The sequence below is a fragment of the Nesoenas mayeri genome, assembly GCF_963082525.1.
Source record: "Nesoenas mayeri genome assembly, chromosome: 9".
Lineage (NCBI taxonomy): Eukaryota > Metazoa > Chordata > Aves > Columbiformes > Columbidae > Nesoenas > Nesoenas mayeri.
This window is the reverse complement of record NC_137557.1, coordinates 8,174,603-8,190,085: the sequence shown is the minus strand read 5'-3', so window position 1 is coordinate 8,190,085 and position 15,483 is coordinate 8,174,603. Positions and strand designations below refer to the sequence as shown.

At 42.8% G+C, this 15,483-nt stretch overlaps 1 protein-coding gene across 5 annotated transcripts; it reads left to right on the top strand.

Annotated features, from left to right (window-relative positions):
- The first annotated feature begins 2,134 nt into the window (after positions 1 to 2,134).
- Positions 2,135 to 15,311, top strand: CAPN10 (calpain 10). 5 transcript variants are annotated; one of them, XM_080349998.1, is made up of 14 exons: positions 2,135 to 2,205; positions 2,428 to 2,803; positions 3,770 to 3,901; positions 4,171 to 4,367; positions 5,607 to 5,824; positions 6,377 to 6,518; positions 8,064 to 8,230; positions 8,790 to 8,830; positions 8,942 to 9,073; positions 9,566 to 9,768; positions 11,624 to 11,879; positions 12,895 to 13,091; positions 13,693 to 13,738; positions 14,535 to 15,311. In XM_080349998.1, exons 2-14 carry the CDS (start codon positions 2,648 to 2,650, stop codon positions 14,562 to 14,564), a joined length of 1,917 nt encoding a protein of 638 aa, XP_080206124.1. In that variant the 5' UTR covers positions 2,135 to 2,205; positions 2,428 to 2,647; the 3' UTR covers positions 14,565 to 15,311. The 5 variants fall into 5 exon arrangements, with proteins under 5 accessions (XP_080206124.1, XP_080206123.1, XP_080206122.1 ...); XM_080349997.1 differs by having other exon boundaries at positions 2,428 to 2,791; positions 8,790 to 9,073; XM_080349996.1 differs by having other exon boundaries at positions 8,790 to 9,073.
- The last annotated feature ends 172 nt before the right edge of the window (positions 15,312 to 15,483 follow it).

Below are 15,483 nucleotides of genomic sequence, written 5' to 3'. Positions count from 1 at the left end.
CTCTGATGCAGCTCTGACCACTGCCAGCCTAGTGGGGTTGCAGGGGCTAAGCCTGTGCCTTCCTAAACCTGGTATCAGGATCCAATGAATTGCAAGAACTTCCTGTGTAACTTGCACAACTTCTGTGTGTCAGAGTTCGCAGAAACAAACACACACGTTACACCCAACCACTATTACTTGGATCACTTTTACTCGTCTCCCTGTCCTTGAGCCATCTGGAGCTGGAGACAAAAGCAAACATGAGGCTGATGAGATGCCAAAACTGGAAAAGGATCATGAAATTATCAAATACTACTCTGTCAAAAGATAGTCTTCATTCACATGGAAATGAGCTGGCTGTTTAACTGGATGCTAAAGTATTTTTAACTGTTTAAATTTCTACAGCAACCGGCCCCAGCACCTTGGTGTCTGCTTTCCTCTTTTTGAACAAAATACAAAGCACCTCTGTAAGTGCACTGAGATTGACTAAAAGGCAAGTGTCATTTTGTCTTAGAATCTTCTCTTCAAGACTTGCTGTCTAAATAGACCTGTGGTTCTGTCTTTAGGAATAGTTTGATCCAGCAGGATTTCCAAGAGGCAATGGAGAGAATTCTCTGTTGCTTTTGTTCCAGAGCTTGAAGTTAATAGAAAAAAACATTGCCAGCTGCATAATAGATAAGTTTGCCTGTTGCCGACTTTGCAGTGGGGGCAAGGGAAGCATGTCTGATGTCTTGGAGGCCCAGATAATGTCCATCCTTCTCTTTCTTCTAATGGCACCGTAAATAAATACCGCTACATGTTTAAGTAGCTCACTGTTCCAGATTGGATCTCCTATATTTACACTCTTAGAGCTCAACATTCGTACTCCTGTCTGTAATCCGTCCTTTAATGGAATTTATGCAGCTGTGATCTGTGATGGCTGTTTCCTAAAGCAAGCAGCAAGGGTGAAATCACAGGGATGAGAGCCTCACTGTTCTGGGACAGAGCTCTTTTCTTCCCTTTCCCTCCCCAACAGCCCCCGCAGCTGCAGCTCTTGCATGAGTGTAGACAAGAGGGGTCCTTATTCAATGGCAACGTTTCCTTTGCTCCCGAAAGGCTCAAAACGCGAAAAGTCTTGTTTGTTGATTACCTTTGCTGTGTGCAATGGAGAAGCCTCCTGCCTGTACAACGAGGATAAGCCGGGGCAGGGGAGGTTTTTCTGATCAGTTGGTGCTCAGACGGGTACGGCAGTTACCGCAAATATTTCCATTCCGCTAAGGTGGAGCTTTGGGAGGATTTCTGCGTTTATTTCTGATACAAAGGGATCATTGTTTTCTGTGGATCTCTCCTGCTCAGACCTCTCTACCCAAGGGCCAGGTCGTGCAGCCATTAGACTCAAACCCACCGTTACAGGTGAGTGTGAAAACAGCTTTTTTGGTGAACATCGCATCCTCCATGTGGACTCAGCACCCTGCTCGCCTGGCCCCACGGGAGCTTCTCTGGAAACGCTAATGGAAAAGGCCAAAATGCAAACAAGAAAGCGGCCTTGGCCGGCCCGAGGAGCTGGGAACACAGCGGTTTAGTGAGGGGTGGCTCCCAGGGGCCTGGGGCTGCATCTGCCATTGTTCTTTTTTTATAGCAAATCAGTAATTTTTAATGTCTTTTTTCTGATCTGTGTCACCAGCTGTCAAAGGATGAGAATCGACGTGTTTGTCAGTTCAGCCCTTGGACAACTATTTAGTGATAAACCGTCTGAAAATGTGATCTTTGCCATCATCTCGGGAAACCGCTTTGTGAAGATCAGCAATTTCTGTGTCACAATCTGCATGACAATAGAGTTTGGGTTTGTTCCCCTCAGCCTCTCAGAGCTGCTCAGGTGACCGCTGCGCCTCCCTCCTCCTGCAGCTCCGAGCAGGAGAGTTTCCCGTTTCTCCGGCTGTTCCGGTGCGGGATCCCGCCCGCGCTCGGGAACCCGCAGTGCCCGGGGACCCCCGGCCCGGCTCCCGGCACTCCGGACACAGGGAGCGGCCGCACCTCCGCGCAGCCACAGCCGCGGGGCACGCTGGGACCTGGCCCCGCCCCGCTCTGCGGGCCCCGGCGGCCGATTGGTGGTGCGAGCAGCACGTGCCTGTCTGCCGCCATCTCATTGGTCGACGTCCCAGTCTGTTTCCTGAGTGGGCGGGGAGAGCGCGGCGGCGTTGCCGCGGGAACGGCCGCGCCGGGCATGGCGGCGGGACGGGACCCGCGGTGAGGGGGCGGCCGGGGCCGGGAGGGAGCGGGTGTGGGGGCACGTCTGTGGGGTGGCTGGTTGGGGCACGAAGGGTGTCAGGGTGGGGGGTGTGCGCAGAGGGCGCCTGGTTGGAGGTGGGTGCGAGGAAAGGGTGGCGGTGGCGGGGCCTGTGTGGCGGGGAAGGGGCTCCGTGCGCTGCCGGGGTCGGTGTCTCTGAGCCCCTCGCTCTCTCCCAGCAGAGCCGGGAACCTCCAGGGCGGTCGCAGGTGCTGCCAGCAGCCGGCGATGCCGGGGCTCAGGCTGCTCCGTGGGCACAGGGAGGAGCTTTTGTGCTCCCGGATCGATCTCCCGGCTGCTGGTGCCTCAGCTGCCGCTCCCGAGTGACGCTCCCGCTGCTCCGCTGCTGCGCGGACACAGCCGCGGGAAAGGCCGGTGCAGCTGCCCCGGGTTGTGCTCAAAATGCTGCGAGAGACAAAGCCCGTGATGGTGAAAAGAGACCTTTACACAGACCCCGCGTTTCCAGCCAGCGACACCTCTCTGTTCTTTGACTATTGCACCCCCCTTGCCCAGTTCAGAGGCCAGATATCTTGGCTGAGGCCGAAGGTGAGTTTTGAGGTACGAAAGACCGTGATTTTGGCAGGACGGAACTTTAAGGTGGCAAATGGCAGTTAGCGCTGAACGACTGCTTCTGAGTGGTTTTGTTGTTTAGAAACGCAGAAGTGATAAAATCAATGTATGTTGGTGTTAACAGTATCTGTGTGAAAGTTTTTAAGTAGTTTTGATTTAAATCCCGATGTAGAACTTTTCCATTTCAAGGCATTGCTTGAAATTCAGATATTTTGTTATAAATATGTTTCGTTATGCAAATAATGATGTTTTTCTGCCCCACATCTGAGGCTGCCTGAAGAGCAGGGATGGAGCTGTTGATTTTCAGACAGAATTGTCAAACAAATGACTTGACCGAACCCTGTGTGCAACTTTTTGCGTTTGTACCTTACACCTTGATTACTACTGAGGGCTGATCAATTACTTTCCATCTCTTGCAGTGTTTATAGGTGAGAGAGGAATCATTTTAAAACTGACTTTCAGGTCTGTTTAAATGTTTAGGACCTTGCATTTAAAATCACCTCTTTTGCTACCAAGTAATTTATTTTTATTTGCCCTAGAAAAGGCTCTTCTCCTGTGCTAATTTTGGAGGGTTTTTGTAACTCGGGACGTGCAGTGCCATGTGAGTGGCATCAGTTCTGTCTGTCCCAGCTGATCATATGTCTGGCAAGGAGCTGGTGAATTATGTTTCTTGCACTTATTGGTGCCTCTGCTAAGGTTGCATCTGGTGGCGACATTTATGTACTAAAATCCACGTGGGAACTGGATTTACCTGACATAAAGTACCTGCAGAAATAGCCATAAGGCAGTAATTGGTTACTGCTTGCTTAGGCTGGGTCTGAAAAGGAAATGCTCAAGGGGTAAAAATTCCCTGATTTTGGGAGAGGTCTCTGGAGCTCTCCCATTCCCTGGCACACAGACCTCCTTCAACGATCGTGCACGATTTGGCTTTAACTCCCCTTCTTTTGATTTTAGGACATTTGTTCTACTCCTCGATTGTTTTCCAACAATCTGCAGGATGTGCAAGTGAAACAAGGAATTTTGGGAGATTGTTGGTTCCTGTGTGCCTGTGTAGCTTTGCAGAAGAGCAAATACCTACTGAATAAGGTACAGGGCAGTTTCTTGCTTCCTCTTGCAGACGTTTTGTTCACCTTCTTTACGTTTGTGTATTGCTCTTGAATCCCAGGCCTCAAAACTGAACATCAGTTTTGTTTTGCTTAGTTTTCCTCCAGTTTTTGTTGTGATTTTTTTTTTTCTGTTGCTATTAGAGTTAATATTGAGCTCTTTTTTCACTGTGTTGTGGTTTTTTGTGTGTGTTTTGTGGTGTGTTTTTTTTTAAATCATTATTTGTGTTGACATTTGCTTTCGCCATCTAGGTGATCCCCCCAGGTCAGCCCAGCTGGGCAGATGATTCGTACCAAGGCTGTTTCACTTGTCGGGTTTGGCAGTTTGGGCGCTGGGTGGACGTGACCATCGACGATCGCTTGCCTTGCCTCGGTGGGAAACTCTGCTTTTCCCAATGCCAGACGGAGGATTTGTTTTGGCTTCCACTGTTGGAAAAAGCTTATGCAAAGTATGTGAACACTGTTACTGAGGGGCAGTAAAGGGAGGTACCGTACTTGTCTGCCTTCTGCTGACTTCTCACATGTGACTCTTTTGGGCATAGATCTGTGTATTATTCAGTACAAAGTACAATCCCTGCCAGCTTTCCCTTACTGGTCGTTGCTCTTTAAACTGTACATCCGAAAGGTGTGTTTCTAGTTGTGTGTGAGGTAAGATAATATTGGGAAGAGAACAATGATGAAAACTTAAGAGCTGAAGTGAATTGTCAGGATTTAAATGATGTTCATTAAGTCATTATCTATTGGTCATCTGCTTTATTAAAGGGAAATATTTTACTAATGCAGCATTTTAGGGAGGCAGAGGGCACAAATAAAAGTAGAAAGCGTGTGAACATTTTAATGGAAAGCAAGGACATAAAGTTTCTGCTAGGTGAGGCTCTGGTTGCATGAGTTCCACTGCTGCTTTTGCTTAATTGGATAGTTCATATTTTGAGATGAAACAACCGTATTGTTCATGTGTTTGAAAATGCAGCTATTTTATGTTTTATGCTACATCCTCCCAAATGCTGCCTATATAGACAAAACAATCCAGAGACCGAGTGTAAGATGGACATCAATGGTCCCAAAGAACTTAGACCACAGTTTGTGGTTGCCAGCAGAGGGCAGAAAGAGACTTTAAATATGAAGAGATTTATTCAGCTGTAGATGTGTGGAGCAGAAATAGTGAAGCAGCAATGGCACGTTAAAGCTTCTCTGTAGGTTTGAAAGGTCCTTTTCTTGTTTGTTTCTGTAGAGTATTATTGTTCTATCTTGTCCCATCGTTCTAGTATAGTCTTGATTTCTTCTGCTCTACTGCATCAGGTAGGGCAGTCTCTTGATTTGCTGAAGTTGTTGAAGAACGTGCTGCTCTGTTTGTGCAGAGTGGACAAAAAATAACTGATGGAGAGGGAACAGTGTTATTTATTCATACAGAATGAAGTTAGTATATCATGAAAGACGATGTAGTCCACAAATACTAAGGTATAAATGACTGGTACTAGACTGGAGTGGTTTCTATAGAGGATGACGTGAAGTGTGATAACCTTCCCATCAAACAATGGAATGGGAATGAGAATGACATTCTTTAGCTGTTGTGTTCTGTAAATAAAACAGTATGTGCTTTCTTTTGCCTGCTTAGGGATATGGGGTAGGGTGGGGTTTCTTTAGTTCTGTCTGCTGTTTGTAGACACTTTTTTTGGTCTCTATAACAGAGTGCACGGGTCCTACGAACAGCTGTGGGCAGGACAGGTGGCAGATGCTCTGGTTGATCTGACTGGAGGAATTGCTGAAAGATGGACCCTGAAAAGCCCTGGAAGAAACATGGAGAAAGAGAAGACTGGCATGGTTTTGGAGAAAGCCGTGTTTAGGAGATTAATGAATCTGAAGGAACAATGTGTAATAAGCTGCTCAGTCCTCGATTCCAGACAAGGTGATAGCAAATTTCTAGACATTTTAGAAGTAATTGTCTGGATTTAACAGGGTTCAGAGCACAAGGCAGCTGGCAAATGCACAGTGCTGATTCTAGGACCACACCAGCGTCATGGTGCAATTTTACATAACCTTGGATAAATAAAGATTTAAGGATGTTGTTGAGTTGAGGATGGAGGGTGATTTTGAGAAGTGCGCTTTATATTAATGCCAATTTGGTCAGTTCTCTAAAAGAAACATAACCCCACATCCCTTGGTAAAACGCCTGAAAAAAACCCTTGAAAACCCCAATGAATTCTGGCATGGAGAATTTATAGATGTTTGAGATCAAGTAGTCAGTTAATATGCTTTAAGATTGTCATTTATTTTATTTTTTATAGTCACAACTAAAATGAACTGTTTGGGTTTGTTAATGCTGTTTGTAACACTGATTTTAAAAGCATTTCCTCTTAGCTCCAAGTCGTCTTCTTTCATAGTATAGTTCAGTGTCATTCCGTGTAAGACATGGAACAGGTTCTTTTGTTCACTTTCAAATGCTTTTCTGTCTATTCAGGTGCAAGTGAACGAGGAGAATTTCATGCCTTTATTGTGATAGACGTGTTGAATCTGTCTGAAGCGTCAGGCAGGGAAATCTTCCTACTACGAATCCGAAACCCTTGGGGGAGGCGGTGCTGGAGTGGTCCCTGGTGTGAGGGGTGAGCAGGTTTATTTTCCTTTGGAAAATCAATTGCGAAAGTTCTTAAGCACGAAGGCAAACACTCTTATTGCAAAGGCAAATGTTGCTAATAGGCTGTAGTGGAGGAGAGAGACTCTGGTTGGGGTGCAGTTCTGTGCAGAGTTCAGTAGTTCTCACAGGCTGTTGGTTCCAGGCGAGTCATTTTTATTTCTTCTGGTAATCTACATTTTTTATTAATACCAAATATTTTTTTCTTTCATATCTTCTTGTAGAGAAAAACACAAGATGTTGGTTTATTTTGTGTCTGATTTTTGCAGTGGGCCTTTTTTGTTTTGTTCTGCAGTTGATCTGCGTATCTTTGTTCATAAGATGTTTGTGACTTTAAGTAGTCACTTGGCTTCATTCAACTCTTTTTATTAGATCTTGTCTCAGTTGCAGAAGGCAAGCAAAGGAGTATGTATAAAACAAAATATAGCAGAAGGAAGGAGTCTTATACTTTTTGCTTGTGTTCTGTAGTTTGTGGAGATTAATATGAGTAGAAGAAGCTGGAATCGAGTAGATATAAAGAAGAGTAGACATTAAATTAGATATGAAGAAGAGTAGATATTAACTTAGATGTAAAGAAACCGATTTTAAAGGAATTGCAGAAATATATCGAGCAGTTCATATAGCAAAGTAACAAGAATGAAAAGCGCAGATGCTACTCAGACACTACTAGACACTACTTTTGTCAAGTGTTGCCATATTTAGACTAGACGAAAGAACACACCATTCTTGACCCAAGGAGCAAGCTTTCAGCATTGAAATATGGTAACAATATGATCATGTTAATAAACATTTTAGAGAAATGTGGTTTTTTTCCCTGAGTTAAAAAGATGGGTTGGTAGTTTTTGCTTTTGGCAGAATTGGTTGTATAGTTGGTCTTTTGTAGTTTCTTTTCCAAACACTAAGTTGCCGTGTGGTTGCATGAGGATGACATTCCACTGAGTGACCTTAGAGCCCGACTTTATTCAAGTGCAGAACTGTTCTTTGCAAAAATGGTGAAAGTACCAGCTTTTAATGGGCCCTAAATAATGAGGTGTTTAAGTTCTTGGTTGATCATGACTTTGCTGGCAGACTCATGGAAGTAACTGGCTACTTCATACAAACGGTGGGGTTTGATGATCACTACAGAGCGTTAAGATTCTTTCAGAACAGTCACTCTGCAGCTTGTTTTACTTTTCTGTCAGTATTTTTAACAGCTGTTAAAATCTTTATTCTGCCGTCACACTTTGGACCGTACTGACTGTATTGTAAGCAAAGTAACGATTTCATCTAAAGGTGCTGCTGTGTCCTGTCGGGTGTTGGGCTGGTTCTAAGTTTTCTTTGATATGTCACAATTCATACTTTATCTCTCTCATTGACTAGTAATGTGAATATAGGAGATATTCAATGCAAGTATTTGACAATAAAATGAAAGAAACTCCTTCTTCTTATTGTCCTGCTCCATAGGATATTTGATAGAATATTGTTATGGAACTTGATTGGGCCAAGAACTAGATGTTAACCTTTGTCTTATGTGCAGCGGTCAAGGCTGGAGCCGGCTGGATCCAGCAGTTGCCTCGGAACTGCTCTCCCAGGTCCAAGAGGGGGAATTCTGGGTTGATGAAGAGGAGTTTTTCAGGGAATTTGATGAGATCACCATGGGCTTTCCAGTCAATGAGGAAGGACAGCTGCAGAGCCTCTATTCAGGTGCGCTATGAGAAAACATCTTGCTTGTGCAAATCATGTTATGTCAAATGGGCAAGACTGGTTTGAGTTGCGAATGGCTGCGACTAGACCATAGTTTTTCTTAGTCTTTCCCTCTCCTTTAGACCCACAGGCCTTTTCTGTTTCTACTGGGAAGAACAGAGGGATGAGAGGAAACTGAACATCTCTAGAGAGGAGTCTGATATTTCTATGAAATCTAGTTACTTGCTAGAGAGATTAGTTACTTGATAGTGTTTTCTGTCTAGAAAGCTGTTGTTCTGGACAGCCTTGTGGTGTTTTGTGGTTGTTTTTTTCAATGGGAGATAAACTTCACATTTCTAGAAACAGTTTATTGTTGTAAAAATCATGTCATCAATCTGCCATTACCTGTTGTGACATTAATTCTCATACCTCTCCAAACCTTGGTCATGACTATCTGCTTGGAGAAAGTGTCAGGGCTATGACAGCGTGTTTTCTTGGGCAGGGGAATCTCTGCCATATGTCTGTCGTATAAAATTAAGTAGTGTCTGAAATCTGCACCGTGTTTTTCTTATTTTATTAGAGAAAGTGCTGTATCACTCGCAGAATCTCTTTGGCTCCTGGGTGAGAGGCCAGTCTGCAGGTGGCTGCCGTAACAACAGCAGCTTCCCCACCAACCCAAAGTTCTGGCTGAGGGTCTGTGAAAAGAGCGAGGTGTGCATTGCTCTGCTGCAGAAACACCGGGAATACAGAGCTGACTGGGCTGGAAGAAGGAGAAATCTGGCTCATTTAGCAGAGGAAAAGCTGTGTTTGACTGAAGACATCCAGGGGAAGAATTACCAGGCTGTGGGATTGCATGTCTGGAAGGTAATAGGGGAATGACATTAGTCTTTTTGCAAATAGAAGTTTTAAAGCATTACTGAAACATCTGGGTAAAATCATTCCTTCCCTGCGGCAGTGATGTGATTCAACTGTGCACATACTTTACATCTCTGATTTACATCGGAATGATCCTGTTTATCTCACGGTGCGGTTACTGTCTGCGCAAGCTGTTAGTTGACTCGTACTTTCTTCTTATCATTGAGTGCCAAGTAGCGGAACTGTTGGGACTGTTCCAAACTAGTGTGTGGCTTCCCAGGCTGATTATTTGATGACTATTTCTAAATTTACCGCCCCTGAATATTAACTCTTCATACTCCTTTTTCATGTTCAGCTTTTCTGCTGACACTCTCCTTACTTCTTTCCTTTTGTAAATGTATGCATGTTTAGAAATGTTTTTAACAATATTTTATTATTTTTAGTTTTATTAAAAACTCCACGTTTCCTAAAGCACCACACATCGTTATGCATCTATTCTAGGTGGAGAAGAAACGATTTAACCTTCCCAAGACCCTCTCTGCTCCTCCGGTTGTAGGTACCGTCTGCCATTCCTATGACAGGGAGGTGCATGTGTGCTCTGACCTGTCGCCTGGCTTTTATCTTGTTGTTCCCAGCACTTTTCTGAAAGATGCAGTGGGGAATTTCTTGCTTCGTGTGTTTTCAACGGGAAGGATCTCTCTCAGGTAGGTTTAAAACAAAATTTCTGTCATTGACATAAACATATACGAAGTATAGCATTAAGTATAAATGTTCAAAAGGTTTTGAAGGGTTGTGCGGAGTACCAAGTAACAGCATTGATTTGTCTTTGAATTCAGGTAAGTACCATTCTACCTCCGTGTTTGGTGTTTGTTTCTTTTTTTCATGAAGCTGCTACTACTTCTTGTTAAAATATCAGCCAGAAGTAGTCACGTAAGTAGCATCTTGACTGTAAACTGCAGCTTAATGTTTTGAGAATGTGTGTGTTTTGTAAAAGAACTGAATAGGTTTCTGCAGAGCATGTTTCTCAACATGTGGAAGTTCTTTCTTAATATATGGAAAAAATGAAGATGTACCACAGAAGTTAAAAGCAGCTGTTACTGTAATCAGCAACAGAAAAGGAGAGCAGTATGTTATGTATGCTGGAAAACACATACTAAGAGATTTCCTGACATAAAACATTGTGATTAGTGAGCAATACAGATTTGAATGCAAATGGAGTGTCAGCAGTGGGCTCAGGTGACATAAGGCCCACAGCTCATCTTTTCAGGGCAGGTACGGGAAATAGCGCTGGCGTTTATTCTGTCTTCTTTAGCTGAATGAAGAATTGGTTTTTGATTTAAAACATTCAACACTGACAGTACAGCTGAACTTCTTAACTGTGGAGGCCTCAAGAAGCTCACCAGCATTATGACAGAATTCTTGGAAGGATCACTGCATATTGTGTTCTAGCTGACCTTGCCTCATAACTTGTGACACAAAATAGACTTTGGTAACACACTTAAACCAATATTTTCTTTCTGTTTTAAAACAGAATGCTTGCTTATTCAACAGAAGATATCAGCAATGTCCATCCAATAGCTTCTGTTAACTTTTAATTTTCTTAACTGTTGCAGACTACATAGGTATCTCAACACTTTAAAGTCAATTATTTATGAACAATTCTGTGTTGGTGACCATAGCCTCTAAGTAAATATTCAGAAGGCATGGTTATGAGTAGTTGTGTGGAGTCAGCAAAGTTATACCTTCTTCCAATAAACCTGAACAAATCAGAGGCTGTCTAACAGCTTGTGCCAGGTAAGCTACATGCAGGGGCAAAACGTACTGTTGGCAACATGTTTGAAAGCTGTTTGAGTCCTTTTTTATATTCTGTTAGCACACTGTCAACTTGTATCTCCTTGGAGAGAAGCTGGCAAATCACACTACAAAGCCAGAACACTCATGAATCATTTACTCTGCGGAATTTGGAAGCAAGGTGGCATCAAGTCTTAGGCTGAATAAAGGTCTGCAAAACCATGAGGCTAATTTTGCTGTGTGGATGAAAGTTTTATTCTTCTTACCAGCAATATATTTGGTTTCTGGACATATTTAATCTGTAGAACATGTTGCACATTACAGTGATCAAGTCAGCAGGTAAAATGATGGTTTCTTCTGATTAAAGACATAGTAGATATACAACAGAATGCAGTGTATGCTTTGGACTTACTGAGATGCTCATGTGTACTCCAAAGACACTGTCAGTTGTATTGCTTTCAAATAGGACAAATAGCACAAGGGGTATTGAGGAAAAAATATGCGAGCTGCATTACTTCTGGAATGTACAAAAATCTTATCTGTTTTTGGCACGTGCTTTGTATATGGTGTCTTGTTCTTGTGAAGTTCTGTGAATTATGGAGGAACTTAGAGCTGTACAGTTCTCTTTGTGCTGAAAACTTGGAGGAATTGTATTCATATAAGTTTACGTGGTGCTAGTAGTTCATTTTTGTGAGGTGGTTTGTTAGATTTTGTGAAATCATAGAGGTGTCATACATGTTACCTCCTTTCCTCTCTTATGTTTGCTAGCGAGCTAAAGCCACCACCCAGAGCTGCCGCCCCCTGTGAAGAGCTCCCGGCAGGCGAATGGGAGACAGTGCAGCTGCACGGATGCTGGAAAAAGGGACAAAGTGCTGGAGGCAGCAGGAACTTCCCCTCATTCCACATCAATCCCAGCTTTCCCCTCTCCATTCCTGCAGGACCAGGAAAAACCAGTGTGAAAGTTACCCTGCGTCAGCACTGCCAGGATAGCAAGTGCCGTCCTATAGGTTTCCATATTTTCCAGGTAAGACACCTGCTCGGTTCGGTTGCTCATGTGCCAAGGGGGAAGGTCAGCCAGGCAGTTCAGTGCTCCTTCCACCTGCCCAGGGACTTGCTGCTGATCCTGTGCCGTAATGCCTGCGGAAGATACGGGGTAACTACAGAGTTACACAGCAGAGTAACCAGATCATGGGTTCCACTGAATCCTTCTGACGTTCTAAATTAGTTTTAGAAATGATGGACTTGCGAAGAATTCTCAGTGTCTTGGTGATTGAGGGCCAGACACTTTTGGTAACTCATCATGAAAATCTATTTTCTTCATCTTTAATAATTTGTCCATTGGCAAGTGATGTTTGATCTGCAGACAAGATTAGTATTCAAAAGGCACAGATGATCTGAAACAAGACAAGATATGATTTGGTGTGGACAAATACAGGTTCTACATCTATGTGCCAGTGATCAGCTGCATAAATGTAGGATGGGAAGCCTCCAATTAGGTGGCTGTTTTCTGGGGAAAGCTGGCTTTATTTTTGAAAAACATGCTTCAAAAAGGGTGTTGTTTAAGTGGAAAGTCTGGAGTTGAGCATCAGGAGTGATCATGTAGCTTCAAAAATGCAATATGTGAAGAAAGACTGGCATTTTCCATGCCTATAGAAGACTGAGGAGAAGCCTAATGCAAATTTTTAGTGCAGGAAAGACCACCAGACAGAGGAAGGACTCCATCTGCTGTCAAAAACAAGTGCATTAGGCTGCAGCGAGGGAGAGTGAGGTTAGAAAATAGAAAAAGCTTTTGAGCTATGTGGGTGGTGAGTTGTATAAATTGTCTACAAACATGCTAGGAAGTATTTATCTCTACTTAACACTGCCATCTGGGTTTTTCTGGACGCATTTCCATCTCTCTCTTCTATAGCTCTGTATAGAAGAGTAGGTATTTGGAAGGGAATAGATACGGAACATACCACACTGCGGTATACCAGGAATGTAACACCGTGAAGTCTGAAATGTCAGAGAAGATGGGCATGTTTTCATTGCATTTGCAGGTGCCGGACAGCAGCTGGAAGCCACATCCTTCTTGTCTGCAGCAGGAGCCGCTGGTGAGCTGTGTCCCTCACTGCCACGCGCAGGAGGTGACGCGGCTGTGCCAGCTCCCCGCGGGCCGCTATGTCATCGTGCCTTCCACGTACCTGCCCAACACAGAAGGCAGTTTTACAGTGGTCATAGCAACCAAAATAGACAGGTACAAATATGCCGCCTTCTGTTTGCATTTCTAGTATTTCTAGTGCGTGTATTACAGGATGTTTGGAGACAATAACTGTCGTAATATGTTCTCACTTCTGATAGAAAATATTGGGTTTGAGTCGTTGCTGTTGTGTTTGCAAGCAGTGCTTACCACTTTGAATATGTTGGAAGAATGGCTAAAAAAAGAAGTATTTGTTAATCATCTTGTATCAATTGCTGAATAGCAGCTATTTAGTGCTAGAGAAGATGGCACTAAAGCAACTAACTCTGAGCTATGTCTGAATATTAGGATTTATGCTGGAATTCTGCTAAGCTTGTTAATAAACAGGGTTGTTTTTGACAGGAATGTAATTGAGTAGCTGACCTTATTCCAGGTCATTGCTCCTGACCTGAATAATAACAGGTCTGAATCAGAGTTTGTAGATTCCATAAGACTGTGGTAAGATTATGTAAAATTGCGTCAAGATTCCTTAAGGGAAAGGATGTGGAACAAAGCCTAGTGTCACAGTCGTCTCTTTTTGAGGTGGGATAAGTGATTGATGTTTACAAAACCCCCCAATGATTTGTGCAGAAATAAGTGTGGTTTGGCTTTTCAACAGGAAGCACATTCACAGCCGGGAGACGCTTGGACAAGTATTGCAAGAAGTAAGTGATACATTTTGGAATTGGTTTCCAAAGTGTTGCAGAAGCATCACTGAGGCTTATGTATTAATTACTATTGAGAGTCACGTACCACTGGACTGGACTTGCAATGGTCTCATTTACTTGCTGCAAACTCACAATCTTTGGTTTTTGTTTCTCAGCCAGAAAAGTAGCATTTCTTAGCTAATAAAATTTATTTTTTAACACCACTCGGATACACGGAAGCTTTTGCATGACTATTTACTCCCTCAGGTCATTCCCCGGTACCTACCTCTGCTGTAATGTCTGTGAGAAGCTGCACTATTGGTGATGAGTAGCTGATTGCATTTTCATGTTTGCTTTCAAGAGTGTAAACACTCTTTACATATCTGGATATATTTTGACGTTTTCACTCTTGGTGTCACCATAGATCTACTAGCTTTAATTTTATATTGTAGCCTTTATCCATCTGATTGGCCTTGATATTAATTTGGGATCCTACATATTGCTATTTAGAAATTCTAATGATATTACAATATTGTGAAGACTTGATTTCTAAGGGGTGCATCACAGCAGAGCAGGATGGCAGTGTTTTCTTTCCAAAGGTTTGTCTATGTGATTTCTGATCACTGAAGTGATGGGATTTGTGAATTTTAGCTTTTTAAGATGTTTCACAGGAAAAGCTTTTATTTTGGCCTTAATTTTTAAATCTTTCCTTGATCCGTTTTACTCTTAGTTCCTTACGGATATCTTCTCTTTCTCAACAAAAAAGTTAACTCACAAAATAGCCTTTTTTTGTGCATTTTTCATTTTCTTGTAGATGTCGTTTACAACCGTCATGAAAAGGTGACCTGGAATTCTCACCCTGTCATTTCAAGAGCCATTGGAATGCTGTTGTCAGTTTTAAATGGAACAGCATGAAGACACTCTTAGCCTGGCTGTTCTTCACTGGTACCAGCTGTCAGGTCTACACTGACTTCTTTGTAAAAATACCTCCTTAATCACCTATACTCTGAATATTTGTTCTTCCTGTTCTTCCTATTTGTTCTTCCTTATTTTAGAACTGGCATTGTACAGCAAATCTTCATAATGTACCTCAGTTCTTCAGAAGTGCAGGTGAAGAACACGTGCATGTGTTAAGCCAAGCTACGGTTTGGGAAGAAAACCAGAAATGTGCATTATGACATATGAAGCATTTAAAAAATCAATCTTACAGAATAACTTCAGGAGACCAAAGGGGTAACCCTAGAGGAAAGAAAGAAACTGGAGTATTTTTTTTTCAGGATGGTTCAAGAACCATCCAAATACACTGGAATAGACAAAGTTCAAGCTTGTGTCCTACACTGCCAGTCATGCTGCTGAGCACTTTACCATGGGCCCTTTGAACCATGCAAACGGTGGGGTGAAAAGAAAGGAAAAAATAATATAAGACTTGAAATCTTTTGTTTATGAACTATCAGGTGAAACTGCTTTTGTAAATCTGCAAGAACATGTTTTATGGAAGATCTGTCCTCAGTGTAAAAAAGACGATGTTTCTGTTCAAAAGTATTTCTTATTCAAGGAGGATTTTTTAGATGTTGTATTTTCCTCAATAAAAAATGGAGTAATGTTAAAAAATTTTAACATGTCTTCTATTAAAAAGGTGAAAACTGTCAATGATGTCAAGTCTGCATTTGTTCTGCAGTAACAAACCTGACAGTGTCTTGGAGCTTTCTGGAGATGCTGTTCTTTCCCTGTCCTCTGCAGCTGTTGTGCTTGATTCCCACTCC

Excerpts from the sequence above, each read along its gene's own strand:
- CAPN10 (XM_080349996.1), top strand. The coding sequence starts at position 2,648 with ATGCTGCGAGAGACAAAGCCCGTGATGGTGAAAAGAGACCTTTACACA. Across the intron at positions 3,902-4,170 it reads GCAAATACCTACTGAATAAG|GTGATCCCCCCAGGTCAGCC; the intron begins GTACAGGGCAGT and ends TTCGCCATCTAG. Across the intron at positions 6,519-8,063 it reads AGTGGTCCCTGGTGTGAGGG|CGGTCAAGGCTGGAGCCGGC; the intron begins GTGAGCAGGTTT and ends TCTTATGTGCAG.